The sequence below is a fragment of the Lissotriton vulgaris genome, chromosome 6 (genome assembly GCF_964263255.1).
Source record: "Lissotriton vulgaris chromosome 6, aLisVul1.2, whole genome shotgun sequence".
NCBI lineage: Eukaryota > Metazoa > Chordata > Amphibia > Caudata > Salamandridae > Lissotriton > Lissotriton vulgaris.
This window is the reverse complement of record NC_141694.1, coordinates 178,200,601-178,217,152: the sequence shown is the minus strand read 5'-3', so window position 1 is coordinate 178,217,152 and position 16,552 is coordinate 178,200,601. Positions and strand designations below refer to the sequence as shown.

Sequence of the window (16,552 nt, the reverse complement as noted above, 5' to 3'; positions counted from 1 at the left end):
CCTAACATTCCCCAAAAATTCTTGGAGTCATACATAGAGAACCATTTCTTGCTATAATGCCTTCTTTTTGATTCAAAAGATACTTTTACTTTTTCTGTGATTGCAGATAGATTTTTCTCAGCTCTTGAATAACAGTTTAGTATGATAAGAGGATATATCTGCAGTGTCTAATAGTCGGTTGCAGAATTATCTTTCCCAATATTATTAATAGTCTTATTTAGTAGGCCTCCATATTGATTTATCTATTCTTCACTAGGAACTGCCGAATGCTGCATCCAGTTGGGTTTTCTCATATTTGAACTTAATTCTGATTCATCTGTGCTCATTAAATATTTAGTGAGCTTGCTGCCTACGCTGATTATGGTCACCTGTGAGAAGTCATCACATTCTCTGCTATTCATAATTTCATAGGATACAATTTGCTGCATTAAAGATACTAGAGTCTAATCTAGCAGAGTCCTTTTTTGACTACATAGTGCGATGGCCCAGAAAGTATATCGGGGAACAATATGCCTACAAAAAAAATCACAGCCTAAATAGCAGGGACCAAAAATTAGGGTAAATATCAATTTTCATTGTCGGGTATCTGCTAAAATAATTGCAAACAATTTATTGGATCTTGGATAAGCCACTTAATGTCCAAGAGTTAAATCAGATCTCTTTTGAGTATGACCCGAACTTTCATTGTCATCATTAATTGATTCTGAATGTTTTCAAGTATAGTGATTTGTCATTTTCATTTTCATAGTGAATCTGGAGGAATATAGATAGTACATAACACAAAAATTCGAAAATTATTTACTCTAATTTTTTTTTCTTCTGAAACCAATCTATAATCTTAATCGATTGCCATGATTTTGTTTGATGCTTGTAAACTTAGAATAAAACTCACAAATCCAGGATTTTAATAAAATAATGTCAATATTTAGAAATTTTGAAAACTATAAATTCCTTCTTACCTTTGGAATAAAATAACCTTTGAAGTTTGTATCCACAGTGGTCTCACGGGCCAAACCTAATGGCAGAATGTTGCCAAATCGCTGAATCTCATGTATCACGGCATCTGTGTATGGCATAAGCTTACGATGCCCAGTGTTTGGCTGCTCTGAGTCTATGACTCTGTCAATCTCTTCCTGAACTTTTCCTGATAAAAAGCAATACAACACATTGCAAAACATATAAAGAAATAATTTCACATTTATTTAATAATTACTCCACATTTGGTAGCTTTCCATGCACCTCTTTGATTCTCATTACAAGGGCAACACATTGTGTTTTTATTATCCTTCCCTAAAATAGTACACAATGTATGGTTACATTTAGAATACAAATAATTGCTTGCCACCTAGTTAGTATATATGATGACTAGAGTGTAACAGCTGACCCATCCTTTCTCGCATCTTTATTGAATATTTCTTTCAATTTTGTATACTCTGACACATGCATTGATAGGTATTGAATCCCCAAAGATGAACCTCATTAGCATTTGTTATAATTGATTGATTTAAAGTTTATGATTTGTGTCTGATCACAATGTTGCTCATGATAGAGAGGTCTGCAGCACTCAATACTCCCGATATTGCAGACCTCAATATGCTCTTCATCACTGAATGTGATTCACAACAACATCCTGACATATGGTAGACAACTTTATTTCCACAAGTTACTACATTCATCACAGAGTCTGAACGTGCAGGAAATAACAGTTGCCAAATGTTTTTCTGCCCCTGCACTATAGGTAAAGAAGCATTCCTAAACTCCATCAAGCACTTCACATTGCATTCCGCTCTGCAACCCATTCAACAGCCCCATTTCCTATACAGGTCCATGGACAGAACATATAGGAAAACTATAACCAACTCACAAACTCAACCATCTAAAACATGCATGCGCACCCTCCTCAACCTTATTCAGTTACTTCTGTGCCAGGAATTTGCCAGCAGCAGAGGTGAAAATATTTGAGAAAATAGTATTTCTAGCACTAAGTGCCTGTCACAGTGGCATTTCCATGGCTGCAGTCACTCTAAGTGGGGCTCCCAGTCCTCTGCACCCACCGCATTGAAGAGAGGCAATGTTGAATTTAAGCTCAATGGGAAATAAGGATGTCAAACGGGGGTAGTTCTTTCTGTCCCTACAAGAAGCAATTCCACAGAAGATGTAGTCGAAGCTAGACTTATACCTGGACTTTACTAAGATGGTTTCTTTCCAGTGACTGTTGCCAATCCAAGATTGAGCTTTTCAGCTCCTACATTAATTTCCCATTTTCAATCAAAAAGTAGGAAGATGGCTGAGCCGGTACTTTCTATTCCTTTGTGGCATTTTCCTCCCAACTGAGAGCCCCTAAAGACACACTTGACAACTTTCATGTGTATAGTGCATGATGACACCATGGTCACGCAACAACAAGCTCAATATGACATAAGATGTCAGCAAGTTAATGCACTTCTGATGCCATACCTGTGATCTACTGCAAACCTCCCACACCCTTGGACAGGACCAGTTACCCTTCTGCTCCTTCATGAATATCTCTTCTCATGTCATTTACCAGCCTCCATCCCATGTCAATACTTTCACCAGCAACCTCAAATCGTTCCTGGAAAATCACAAAAGCACTAATGCCCTAATGAATACAGTACTCCAAAGACCCCACGGCCATCAATTTCAATATCTGTAAACAGAAAAAGAAGCATATCCCATGATGAGCACACAGATAAAATCACTCTGCTCAACTTGATCAAGACTCATGATTCAACCAAAGCCAAATACTACACCGACTCCATGAATTGTAGTGTAGTTCCTATATTCCCAATAGGGTCTGCGCATTAGAATAACATAAACAATAGTTTAGACGTAGGACTTAGGTCGACTGGGTCTCTATTGAATATGTTAGACTTAATTGTGTGTGCCAGCTAGCTCAGAGGCCACTAGAAATTTTCTCGAATACACAAGAAGGGATTAGTCTCTGACAACCATATAACATGACAACTTTGTTCCCCCTGAAATAAGGAATATCTCCAGTGTTGCGGAAACAATAGATGGCTATTTCACTCAGTCAATCGTGCATGCTTCGTTTCACCAGAAGTGCAGAGAAATAGAGAGACGGGCGTTTTCAATAAAAAGGTTACTTATTGAGCAGTCTTCTTTCTCATGCAAGAAAAGTGAATTGCTACAAGCGTAATACTTGCTATGAAGTAAAGTGCGTACAGTTAAAAGAGTATTATGAAATAATACTCTAAAAGCATTTATATGGTTTCTAAGCCATAAGATACCTAACTTAAGCCTAGTACAAGGGAAGAAGTAAGTGAGGTGTAGCTTGAGTAAATAGTTTCTGCCAAGAATCTATCCAAGAATTCTCTAAGGGTCTAATCAGCTCTGTACCTTGGTTATAGAATGAAGGAGGTCTTGTATTTCTCTCTCAGGACTCGATCTCCCAGTAACCCACAAAGGTAGCAGGGAAACACTGTAGCTGGATTTCTCGGCAGGAGAAAAGACAGCGTCTCTCTCAGTGCGTCAGCGGGAGGGTCAGCTTCCTCAGGCGCTTGCAACAGCAGGGCGTCGGGCAAGTAGTTAGTTGATCTGCTCCAAAACCACTGTGTGTTTGTTAGGGCAGATGTGGGCATATTTATACCTGGAAGGTGCCGAGTTTGACGTAAGGGTGGACATAATAACTTCACTAAGAACTCGCAGTCCTTTACACGCTCCAGGAGTTCTGGGACAAATCAATACTGAAGCAGGGGGAATTCCCATACTGCTGAAGGCTGGTTGTCTTCAAGAACTCATTGTACTCTGGGAGCTTAGTTGAAGCAGCGATGCCGTATTTGGACTGCATTGGCTGTGTCTAAATATAGTTATGATTCGTATGCCTATATATGGATATGATAAGTTATACCTATATGAGTTCATGAATCGGGAAAATTACAGTAGAGCCCTAGATACGTTACAACACCCACTCCACCTAGAATACCCATCTTTACTGAAAACTAAGCAGTTATAACATTTCTAAGCATGTGTTTACAATCCCACCCCAAAAATACATAAAATGCATTTGAAATGGTTTGTACACGAAAAATGAGTATTGTACTGTTCGTTTTCTAAGCAGTGGTATCATTCAAATTATGCATATAGTTTTACATTTGAAATGCTGGCTGAATGATTCACGAAATATAAATTTATGAAATGGCTCTTAACACAGAAGAGAAGGTCGAGACCATTTAATCACAGGTTTATATAATACTGTACATGTGCTAGAGGCTAAGTTTAAATATTGTCTCTAAGTTTTAAAAAATAGAAATCTTGTTCTCTAACAATAGTTCCACATTAAGCAGATTACTCTGTGCCAAAAAAAGTACATATTTTGGTAATGAGAAAAAATATTTTTGTTGTAGTAAAATTTGTTTTCTCAATTTTAGAAGTTCTGTTTATCAAAACTGAAGGCCGAAATCAAAGTTCAGGGAATGCTGTGTGCTTGTTTCTCAAGAGTTATTCTCGTTGGTAGGAGAAAACATTAACTCAGATAGGCTGGCAAAGAATTCATCTACCACAGTAGGTGAAAGTTGCGCCATTTCCGAAAAAGTTAAAATAGTGCATATGTGAGATGCATTACCGTCAGCGTTGTCTGGATCAGCAATGTTCACAGAAGGTTGTACCTGTGTGCCGCTTTCATCTCGTACCTCACCGCCACCTAGTCGTAATGGTGAGGTCTCAACGAATGCTGTCCTCTGAATTGGTAGCCTCTGGGGGCATGAGCCGTTAGCGAACCAAGCAAAGTATCGACATCCATAGGCACTGCTGATGGGAGTGAGAGACAGCTGTCTAACACGCATTCTTCTCCGCAGAGCAGGCATCGTAGAACAGGTAAGATGCAATCTTGCCAGATTGGTCTGAATGATAGAAACCATGTATTATTCAGATCTCTTAGACGAGCCATGCAGAGAACCTGTGTTATCCTATTTCGATCCCGCAGTGCCTGGATCGATTGTTCCATGGACATCCATAGGTACTGCTGATGGGAGTGAGAGACAGATGTCTAACACGCCTTCTTCTGCGCAGAGCAGGCATCATAGAACAGGTAAGAGGCAATCTTGCCAGATTGGTCTGAATGATAGAAACCACGTGGTATTCAGATCTCTTAGACGAGCCAAGCCGAGTACCTGTGTTATTCTATTTCGGTACCGCAGTGCCTGGATCGCTTGTTCCATTGTAACCTGGGTATTGCTGGTGACTGGATTTGCCATATTGGAGCAGAAGGAACAAAAATAGAATTCCTGCTACGAGTCCCAAAATGAGAGGCAGGCCGCCGAACACAGAGTACACGGAATTGGGAAAATGCTCAGGACTGCTTCAAAGGGTGCTAACAGTCCCCAAAAAATTGTCTTAAACACATGTGCGATGCCACTGGTATCTGACATGTTTAAAATTTGACCTAAAATTTCTACGAAATGTACGGGCCAGTTTGTTGATAATAATGTATTTATCTCTGCTGCTGTCATACGTATCTTTAGACGAGGTTAAAGGCACAGTTTTTTGCAAAAGAATGGCTTTCATTCTGCTTAATGTATCAATTCGAATAGAAGAGATATTCAAAGTAGGCCAACTTGTTGCCTCTTTGTCTGGCTTGCTGTTTGTATACAATACTTGCATACAACAAGTGACCCTGGATGTAACACTCATGAGATAGGGCGTTCCTGGCAACATGCCACAACAGCTGTGGTCACTTAATAGCTATCGTTGGAAAGCTGCCTGAAAACAGGATCTATTTGTGTTGCTGGAGTGCCGTGCAAGTGGCAAGAAAGATCATTAGATGAACCCTCACAGGCTCCATGTAAATTAATTTCTTGACACAGAAGTGTACCACTTAGTGATTTTTCACAATTTTTTCCACTAAGAAATACCTCTTTGTTACCCCCACTCCAACATCTATGTGTGTAAGGTAAATTCCAGGTCGACTTGATGTATCCTTTACCCAACCTTTCATACAGGCCTGCTGGTATATGCTGTAGGCAGTATTGAAAATGGAATCTCGGTATTGATATTGTTATTGTACCATGTATTATCCATTCAATGACAGGCCTCTCGGAAACTGTTAATGGAAATCTTTCTAGTTTTTCAATGCTCAGCACCGTATAGTCTGCTCCTTTTTGTGCCAAAGAGATTTGTTTATCAGTAAGGTTAAAGATAGAAAATAATGACGTTGTGTTGATTAGACGCCAAGGCACGTAGCCTGAACGCAGATTTTGTAACGTTCAGCCCAACTGTACAATAGAACGTAAATGGAACTGGCCATGTTGTAACATTAGCATATCCTGTTCTATTATATCAATAGCAGATGATACAATGCTGTCCAAAGAATAAATTCTGGAGGACAGAATCGTTAACCCATTGTCCACTACAGACAGTGTTTTTTCCAAATTAATACGATCAATTTCTCGTATTTTTTCAGCAGTTTCAAATTGAGTTATTTTCCAAGCTTCGTTGTAAGCAGCATATATACCGGCGTATATGAAACGTTTTTGACGCTGTTTGCGAAGTCCCAATAAGAAATCCCGCAAGTCAGCACCTTCTTTAAGTAAAGTTAAGTGTTGCTTAATCTCTTGTTACTGCCTCCAGGGCAGGTAAGGGTGTAACAACTGATATGCGTTTTCCCTGTGCCAGGGCTCTTTCTTTTGCTATAGCAGTTTGAACTGCTGTCAGAATTTTCTCAGTTGAAGTGAATTTTATTTCAGCTTGTGTGTACAAGTGTGATTTGTAAGCTATTGGTACCGTTTTCCCTCCATTATAGGTCAGGTACGTGAATCCGCATCTTCCTGGGATGACTCGGATTACAAGGTTGCGTACGTTTGCAGTTTTGTTTTTGCTAACATGTCTGCTGGTATTGAATGTAAAATTTCTGTGTGTTTATGAGTCCAATTAGTTGGTTTGAAATCAGGTTTTATAATTCGTAGAGAGGTTTAACCCTCTCTGCGTAATTCAGAACGTACGTTCTTCCAAAATTCAGGAAACCTAGAATCGATTGTAAGTATTTCAGCGTTTTTGGAGCTTGGAGCAGCGCACATTTCTCTAAGAAATTGGCTGCTAGGCTTTTCCCTTCACTTGATAACTCATATCCTAGAAATAGGATAGTGAGGTGGGCAATCCGTGATTTTTTAAAGTTGAATTTGTACCCTTCAGATGCAAACCCAAGTATAATGGTGTTCACTTTTTTCAAGTGCCTGTCCAAATCATCGTCTGTTAGATAGATGTCATCGACATAAGATAATGCATCATCATCATATATTTGTAGTAACTCTGTTACTCCGGCTGAAAATAATCCTGGGCTGTTCTTGAATCCCTGGGGGAGACGGCAAAATTGCCCCTGGCCCCCCATACTTGAGAAAGCGGTCATATACCTGCTTTCTGATGCAATGTTTTGACAGAAGAAACCATTTGAAATATCTAATGTCGTTTTATATTTTTTGAGCACGATGTTATTCAGCAGTGCTGCACTGTGTGAATTTTGTACTGCAAATGTTTTGCAACAAGTGTTTACGTGTCTGTAGTCCAATACTAGACGATATGTATTGTCTGGTTTGGAGACAGGAAACAAAGGATTGTTCATTTGTGAGGTGCATGTTTCAATCACCCCCTGATACTCAAGTTGATCTAAGATCTCCCTGACTTGTTTTTTAGCTTCTTGCTTAACAGGATACTGCCTTTGTGCAGTTGGTTGATTTTTTAACTGGATCTTATGGTGAGGAGATTCCTCATCCCATCCTACATGATTCTTATATAATGCAGGGGCTTGGGCCACTGCCATTTTCTTGCATATATGTATTTTTTATGAATTGGAATATGATTTGAGAAGGCAGGCATAATCATTTCTTCACCATGTGGGCACTCCCTAAAAAATTCTGGTGGCCAGTCTTTCTCAGCTAGAAGAATATCATAGCCTTTAGATAGCTTCTCCCAAAAGAGAGTTCTTATTTTCCTAGTTATGTCCCCTTCTATACACAATGTTATTTCATATAATTTATGGGGTACACTGACTCTGGTGTCTGCAGTTTCCACTTGAATGTATTCATTCGTGTCCACTGTCTCCAGAGATTCATCAGGATCTTGCGAGCTATGGTTATTTCTGCTGCGCTGTCTAGCACTGTTTGGGCCCACTCCCCGTTCTTGAGTTGTGTCCTCAGGATCCTCGGCATGTTTTATCTTTATGCTTGCTACCTTTTTTTTGGGAAATTGAGATTTTTTACTTTGGTGAGCGGGTTAATTGTCTTTGGACTTGACGCGCTCTTCTTTATGTTCTGACCGTCCTCTTCTTTCCGATTTCTGTAAGGAAGTCTGAAAAGGTCGAGAGGGACGTGTATCAATATCTTGATATCTGTCAGGTTTTTTCAAATTATCCCTATTTCTGAGGTTATATCTTTTCTCAGAGGGCTCCTGTTGTGGAGACCTACCCCCCTGTTCTGGAGATCTATCTGTCCATTGGGGAGACCTTCCTCTGGACTGAAACTGTTTTTCTCTGGGAATGGTCTGTTTATTGCCCTCCCATTTCTTTTTAGGAGTAATTAAATTATTTTTAATAAAAGTTTTTTCAGGATTTTCCGTTAGTTGTGGTTTTAGTGGTTTCCCACCCAAACTAGCTCTACCTAATTCTTCATAGGATTTTTCAATTATTCTGGCAAGTTCAAAAGGTTGGTCTGCTATTTCTGTTTCTTTTCATTTTTGGCAGTTCGCCACAGATGCTGCTTCTCCTTTCATGTTGGTTAGTAGTATAGCCAAGACTTGCTTAAAGTCTTTCAGTAATTTCATACCTAGATTTAAAGCAGGCTCTGGACCGTATTCATTTTGAATCTGTCTTAGTACGTCTGGTATAACCGCCATAGACAGAACACCATGTGTTTTTGTGTAAATTGAAGCAAAGACTGTTCCCCAAGTGTCACAGTCCACCACATGTGGTGCGATCCCCATTGGTAAACAGATTGTCAGAATTCTGTGTTTTTCATGAGGTGTACTATCAGGGAATACTGCCTCTATTTGAGTAATCTTTTGAGCCAACCAGAACGGAATTTGTTCCCGTTTTGCGGGTAATTTACCAATGACTGATTGTATAGTCTGTGGTGTAATTGTATTTGTTTTCCCCTGGTGAGGGGTGTGCTGTGGAATTTTTATAGCAGGTTGGAGTGTTAAAGTCCGCATGACATATTGGACTAATTGTCTATGTATTTTAATTAATTGTTTTAATTGAACTAATAGTTCTCTGTCTGACATTTCTTCAATGTCAGGATGTGGTGTATAGCTGGCTAGAACCGGCCATGTGGCTCCTGGTCTACCTACTGGACCGAGCCTGGTAATGTGATTTTGCTGTTTTAGGGCGCCATTAAACCAGAACTGATGCTCCTGGTAAGTTAGTGGAATTTCAACATCCTCAAAAGGAACGTATTCCGCTCGAGGTTCCTCTGCTTTGTAGTAGTGGAACTCATGTGTTACAGCATTTGCTGCTAGAAAAGTTATCCATGAATAGAATACCTCTGTCTGCCAATATTCATGTGCCTCTACCACAAATATGACTGTACCATCTCTCAATGATACACCACTATTTATTAGTTTGTAAGTTACACTCTTTCTTACATTTACCGGGATGAATACTGCATCCAGGTCGTTTTGCTGAAGACTTGTGTCTTCCTCAAATAGATGAGTTGCTATTCTAGCTCTCTCCCTTTCATCGTCACTCTCTGTCATTTTGCTGACAGAAAGTTTGCAGAGTAAGTTTCAAGGAAACAAAGATTAGGTGCACAATATATTGGAACACTGTATCCTTCAACATTGAATAAACCAAAAACTAATACATAGGATTCTCGTCCTACTTAGTTCTGGCGGATACTAACCTTTTACCCACTCCAGACGTCTATTGGAGTTTTTACGGAAAAAGGGGTCTGTGTGAAAAGCACGACTGAGTTACTCTAGTATCTATCGTTAAATTATTGCCTTACCAAACGTTGGGCGCCATGTAGTGTAGTTCCTATATTTCCAATAGGCTCTGCGCATTGGAATAACATAAACGATAGTTTAGACGTAGGACTTAGCTCGACTAGGTCTCTATTGAATATGTTAGACTTAATTGTGTGTGCCAGCTAGCTCAGAGGTCACTAGAAACCTTCTAGAATACACAAGAAGGGATTAGTCTCTGACAACCATATAACATGACAACTTTGTTCCCCCTGAAATAAGGAATATCTCCAGAGTTGCGGAAACAATAGATGGCTATTTCACTCAGTCAATCGTGCATGCTTCGTTTCACCAGAAGTGCAGAGAAATAGAGAGACAGGTGTTTTCAATAAAAAGCTTATTTATTGAGCAGTCTTCTTTCCCATGCAAGAGAAGTGAATTGCTACAATTGTAATACTTGCCATGAAGTAAAGTGCGTACAGTAAAAAGAGTATTATGAAATAATACAGTAAAAGCATTTGTATGGTTTCTAAGCCATAAGATACTTAAAATAGATAAAATACATACAATGATAAATAATGACTAAAAGTACTCTACTGGTGCATCCAAATAAGCCTACCCCGGTGTACCTAAGCTAAGCCTAGTACAAGGGAAGAAGTAAGTGAGGTGTAGCTTGAGTTAAATAGTTTCTGCCAAGAATCTATCCAAGAATTCTCTAAGGGTCTAATCAGCTCCGTACCTTGGTTATAGAATGAGGGAGGTCTTGTATCTCTCTCTTTCAGGACTCGATCTCCCAGTAACCCGCTAAGCTAGCAGGGAAACACTGGAGCTGGATTTCTCGGCAGAAGAAAAGACAGCGTCTCTCTCAGTGCATCAGCGGGAGGGTCGGCTTCCTCAGGGCGCTTGCAACAGCAGGGCATCGGGCAAGTAGTTAGTCGATCTGCTCAAAAACCACTTTGTGTTTGTTAGGGCAGATGTGGGCATATTTATACCAGGAAGGTTCCGAGTTTGACATAAGGGTGGACATAATAAACGTCACTAAGAACTCGCAGTTCTTTACATGCTCCAGGACTTCTGGGACAAATCAATACTGAAGCAGGGGGAATTCCCGTACTGCTGAAGGCTGGTTGTCTTCAAGAACTCGTTGTACTCTGGGAGATTAGTGGAAGTAGCCATGCCGTATTTGGACTGCATTGGCTGTGTCTAAATATGGTTATGTTTCCTATACCTATATAAGGATATGATAAGTTATACCTATATAGGGCATGAATCGGGAAAATTACACTAGAGCCCTTGATACGTTACAACGTTCAAGAGAATCATTCAATAGAATCAGAACACTCTTTAATTCCCCTCCATACTTACAATCCATTGCCAAATGCAACTCCATCATCTTCCCTTCAGTAAAATATTACATAAACTCTGACTTCACATCAACAGCAGCAGACCAATATTTTCCTGTAATCCTGTCTTCCAGGCAATGTTCCATAAGTTCCATCTTTTAATCGCTTATCTGTCAAAGATGATACTTACTTATATACTCAAATCTCTGAAGTCACCTCTTATGAAGATGATGTCATACCCTCATCCCATTCCAAAGCCTTAAATAAAGAAACTCTCTTTCAAATTCAGGCCATTACTTCAAAGGTGTGAGTAATTAGCTTTTTGTGTGGAAAACCCCTTTTATGTGGAATTATATTTTTGCTTTATGTACTCTTTTCAACTGATGTCCATGCCACAGTTTATGCGATCTGACCATATAACATGCTACAATTGGTCATTCCTGAATTGACCTATTTAACATTTACATTAAGGCCATAGTATTAAGCATGGGCGAATTTTGCGAATCTCGCGTTCGCGAATTTTGCGGATTTGCGAACTCGCAATCCGCAAAATCCGCGAATTCTCGCGAATTTGCAGATTTTTTTTTTGTGTTCGCGCAGGTTTCTGCCAGTTCGCGAGGGTTTTTTACAATTTAGCAAACGTGAACTTACCTGTCGGGTCGCAAGTTTTGCGAACTTGTTGTTTCTACGTGTCCAGCCTGTTTGGGACACTCTTCCTCATCACTGCCACTCTCTGTCACCACTGCCACTCTCTGACTACTCATGCCACCCTCTGGCCTACCCATGCCACCCTCTGTTTCATCACAGCACCCTCTGGTTGTCCAGTGTACATTATTGTCGCAAAGCAAAGCACACCTTCCCTGCCTCAAGTGACCTGAATTAATTTGGGGCTGATTAATGTGTCACAGAATATTTTTTTAGCTGGCACCTGCTTCCTTAGTGCTTTCTGATTAGTGATCTTTTGCACTTGCTAAGTGCTTTCATTGTTGCAAAATTAGTTACAACACCTGCCCTGCCCCAACTGACAATAATGAATTAGGGGCTGATTAATGTGTCACTGGATTTGAACTTCCAGCCTGGCTCCTGCTTGTCTGCCTTAGCTGTAATTCAGGACCTTTGTGTAACTATTCTGAGGGTCAGAGCAGGGTCACATAATAGTTGCAAGTAGGCAACTGAACTCTGGAGGGGCCCCTCAGGAAGCACTACAGGAAATGGCTACTAATGATGAGCTTGAACTTTTGAACCTGGTAAGTAGTTTCAGTTTTGCTAAGATCGTATTTCTGCAATTTAGCGCTTATTCGCGGGGCGCGAAGTTAAACTGGGAAGCCGCGAACTCACGCGAACAGTGCGAGCAAGCCATAAAATCTGCTGCTCGCGGATTTGCGGATTTTGCGGGAAATTCGCGAATCTCGCGGATTGCGAATTTACCGAAAATCCGCAAAATCTGCGAGCGGAACGGATTTTCCGCCCATGCTTACATAGTATATGGTGCAGAAAAATACACCAATGGCATGAAAATGTTAAATATCAACTGTGGACTACAGCATTGCTCCGGGACTACCTGTGTATCCTGACTCTTGCAGCTTTTAAATCTGTGGGTAAATCTGCCAAAACACAACAACAGTAGCCCTCGTTAGCGAATCATTTAGAAAAGAAGTGCCCCACGTTTGCAAATTAAGGCAGTTTTGAACTTGTAAAGACACACTGTATAATGTTTCACAAGGGATGGGATACTGCATGCATTTGTAGTTCCTGTAGGCAATGTGTGGGGTAATACTGGGACAATCTACAGATACAATGGCTCGCCATACCATAAAACAAGCCCACAAACAGCCAAACAAATGGCCCACACACTTACCTGTCAGACCAGCCCTTCAGGCAATTCCAGATTACTCTTTATGCTAGTCTTATCCTGCTTAGGACTTTTCACAGGAGTATCTGGGAGAGGTATGCAATACATCAGTTCAGGAAGGGCAGTTTGGGAGGGTTCAGGCATTCATTACATTTAAAGAGACCAGGGTGAGGCCTTCCATTAATAGTTAAGTACAAAAGGAGACTCCTTGAACCAAAGCATGTTATTCAGTAGGCCCTCTGTATGCTGAATGGCATCAAGACTGTGGAGGGGGTGCTATTCACAGAATAATTTGGGTGTATCTAGGACTACTGATTTCCCTAATTGCACCTCTGGCTGGCACACAAGCTCTATTCAGGGTCAGAAAGATTCCACTATGATGGATTTGCCTGATAATAGTGCCATGCAAAATAGAATGCTGGAAGGCAAACAGGATGTGGTGCAAAAGTGGCAAGGGTTGCCCTGGAAAACATTTTTTAATGGTTAGGTTGAGTCTAAGAGTCACCTCCACACTGTCCAGTGAAACCCACAAACCTGGCATCTCACCCACAACTCAGCAGAACACTCTCTTGACCAGCCAAAGAACAGAAGAGGCATAGAACTACTGTTTGAGATCCGAGTTGAAAGCAGAAGTGATGAATCTGCTCTCACTTGTGCCCATGACTAAGAAGTGGACTTCAAGGATCATTTGCCTGATCTCCTGTGTGGCTCAAGGGGCACCACAATCTGCAAGAGACCTTTTTTCCTGAAGTGCCCAGCTAACCAGTGACAACTGGTAGTTGACCAGATCTTGCTGGTGACCTCTGCTCTGCTGGAGTGAGCCCTAGACCCTACGTTCTGTCCCTGAGGTCCTAGAATCCTGAGAAGTGAACCTGAGGAGCAGCTCCAGAAACTCAGAAAATCTGGGACTCGCAAATCTTTTCGATTTCCAAGACCTCCGAAGCCTCAGTGAGACATTGAGGTAAAGGCGGTCAATTTTAAAGTGAATTTGTCAGATACAGCTTTAGGCTTGCCCCATTGGAGGATTTTGAGCCCTATAAAAATAGATGTAGGGCCTGATTTTAATCTTGGCGGACGGGATACTCCGTCACAAATGTGACAAATATTCTGTCTTCAATATTTCAATACCATAGGTCATAATTAAATTGTGATTTGGTGGATGGCATATCTGTCACATTTATGATGGAAAAACCCTGTCCACCAAGATCGTAATCAAGCTCTTTGTGTGAAGGCTTGAAATGTATCAAACTCAATGGATTTAGTGGGACCTTGTCCAGCACTATCCAGCTTTGACAGGACTGCAGCGTGTATAGCCTGCAACCTTGTCCCACTAGAAGATTTTGACTTCCATTTCTGAGACCAGGTCACAAAGTAAAATGTTTGACTAGGAGGATCCTGTAGGACAAACCCATACTGTCCTCCATCACGGTTAGCTTGAAAAAATACTGATGTCCCGGTTAACCATAAGAGTTACGATTAACCCTGGGAAAAGTACTACGCTACGCTCACGTACTTTGCGAAGTTTGTGCTACTTCGCACTACGCGAATTGCACGTAGCACAGTGCAAACAAGCATAGCGTGATGTAGCGTAATGTAGCGGTCATTTTTTGGCTACCTTGAGCGAGCAAAATGACATCCCGGTGAGACCTTTTCCTCATTTGCGATCAACATCAAGTTGCCGATCGCGAGCGTGGAAAATAAACCTCACAGCGACTTTTTCTACACAGGGAAGTCAGGTTTCTCATTGCGAGTGGTCGCGTATGCTCACGACCGCTCGCGATGAGAAACTACCAGTCTGCGTTGAGAAAGCTGCCACTCGAGTAGAAATCTACTCGAGCTGCCAAAAAACGACTGCTTGCACTGTGCAAGATGCGGTTTGCACTGATTGCACAATGTGGACAAGCATCCAGCACTGTGCAATCAGTGCGAAAAGCATTTTTCACAATGCACTACGCAGTTTGCATAGCTAAGCGTAGGTCGCATAGTGCGAAGTGCACAGACATTGAAATTGCGTATAGACTTCAGACTTGCACATAACAATAGACCACATAATTTGATTAGTACATTTGACAATGATTTGTGTATTGGTGATGTGGGAGGCGTTATAGCCTTCAACACATTGGAAAATAAACATTTTGAGGACCTGAGTGAATGAGAAACCTTTGTAAAAAGGGGTATAGAAACAGACATCAGCAGCAAAAGTGGCTTTAAGATGAGATTGAAGTTTTGCCCAACCCTGCCACCCAACAGCTCAGATACCTTTCAGGAGGTATTGTTATGAAAACTAGAGCGGTTGCAGAGACACAAACAAACTTGAAGGAGATAAATAACAGTGCACTTACTTACACACAAGGGAGGTCATTGAGACATTACAGACTGACACAACAATTGCCATCAAACCTTTCAATAATGTGGTTCTATGGGCCATAAAGGACTATACAACAAAAGCCCATAAGCAACTACAGAAACCAGGATGTTATGAGGTAATTGAGTGGGAAGTGTACATTGGTACCATTTAAAGGTATTGTGAAAAACGGGGTTGTAGTTTGACGGAGTGTTAGCCTAGGTCAACCAAAAGTCAAAATCCCTAGCAGGGTAAACTACAAAAGTCACAAAATTTGCCTGTGCTTAACCCTGTGGTAGCTTGGCACAAAAGCAGTCAGGAGTATCTTAGGCAATGTGTAAAGTATTTATTCAGCACAGAAATAGTGATGAAGTGAAAGCACAACAGAAAAGTAGCACTGCAATTTAGAAAAATAAAGAAAAAAAATGATTGGACACCAAAATAAAAAAAACTATTCAGTTGAACAGGTATTATGAATTTGTTAATTTAAAAAAAGTACATAAAAGATGCAAGCGCCAACCAACATCTAGTCATGCGAGACTGTGTCAAAGTCGAAAATCATGGCCAACCGAAATGGAGTACAAGTTAAATACAAAAAGTGGACTGGGCCTGGTCGGCGCGTACCTTCGTACTTAGAAGAAATTTGAAGAAACATTTTCTGAGAAGGTAGAAGTTCAACACTGGGGAAGGCTGCAGGCAGTGGCTGAGGAGGAAGTATTACCATTAGGGAGCTCCTGGAAAAAGCTGCTGAGAAGATTTCTTCTTACAGGCTGATGGGCGGATTACGAGTCTGGCGCTTAGAGGACTGCCAGACTCTTGGGGGCGCGGCAGTGGCAGTCCAACCATCACCGACATTGCACCACCTCAGCCATCAGGGAACCACGCTCCCTGATGGTGGCGTGCAATACAAGGATGCAATATGCTTTGCAAGACCCCTTTAGCCCCGGACAGCATACTGCCCCTTTCCGCCCTGCCGGTGGTCACATGTCAGTGTTCATGCCATGAACCTGCTGGCGGTGAGGAAACTAAGGGGGCACTAAAGGGCCACTAAGGGGGCACCCTGGTGCCACATGCCATTGGGGTACA

General features: G+C 41.1%; 1 protein-coding gene across 1 annotated transcript in view; it reads right to left on the bottom strand.

The window, feature by feature from the left end:
- Positions 1-16,552, bottom strand: part of LOC147706979 (cytochrome P450 2K6-like) — a 409,834-nt gene that overhangs the window by 115,255 nt on the left and 278,027 nt on the right. The window contains exon 7 of the mRNA XM_086926208.1: positions 960-1,144. Coding sequence (XP_086782334.1) covers positions 960-1,144 — 185 coding nt within the window. The remainder of the gene's footprint in view (positions 1-959; positions 1,145-16,552) is intronic.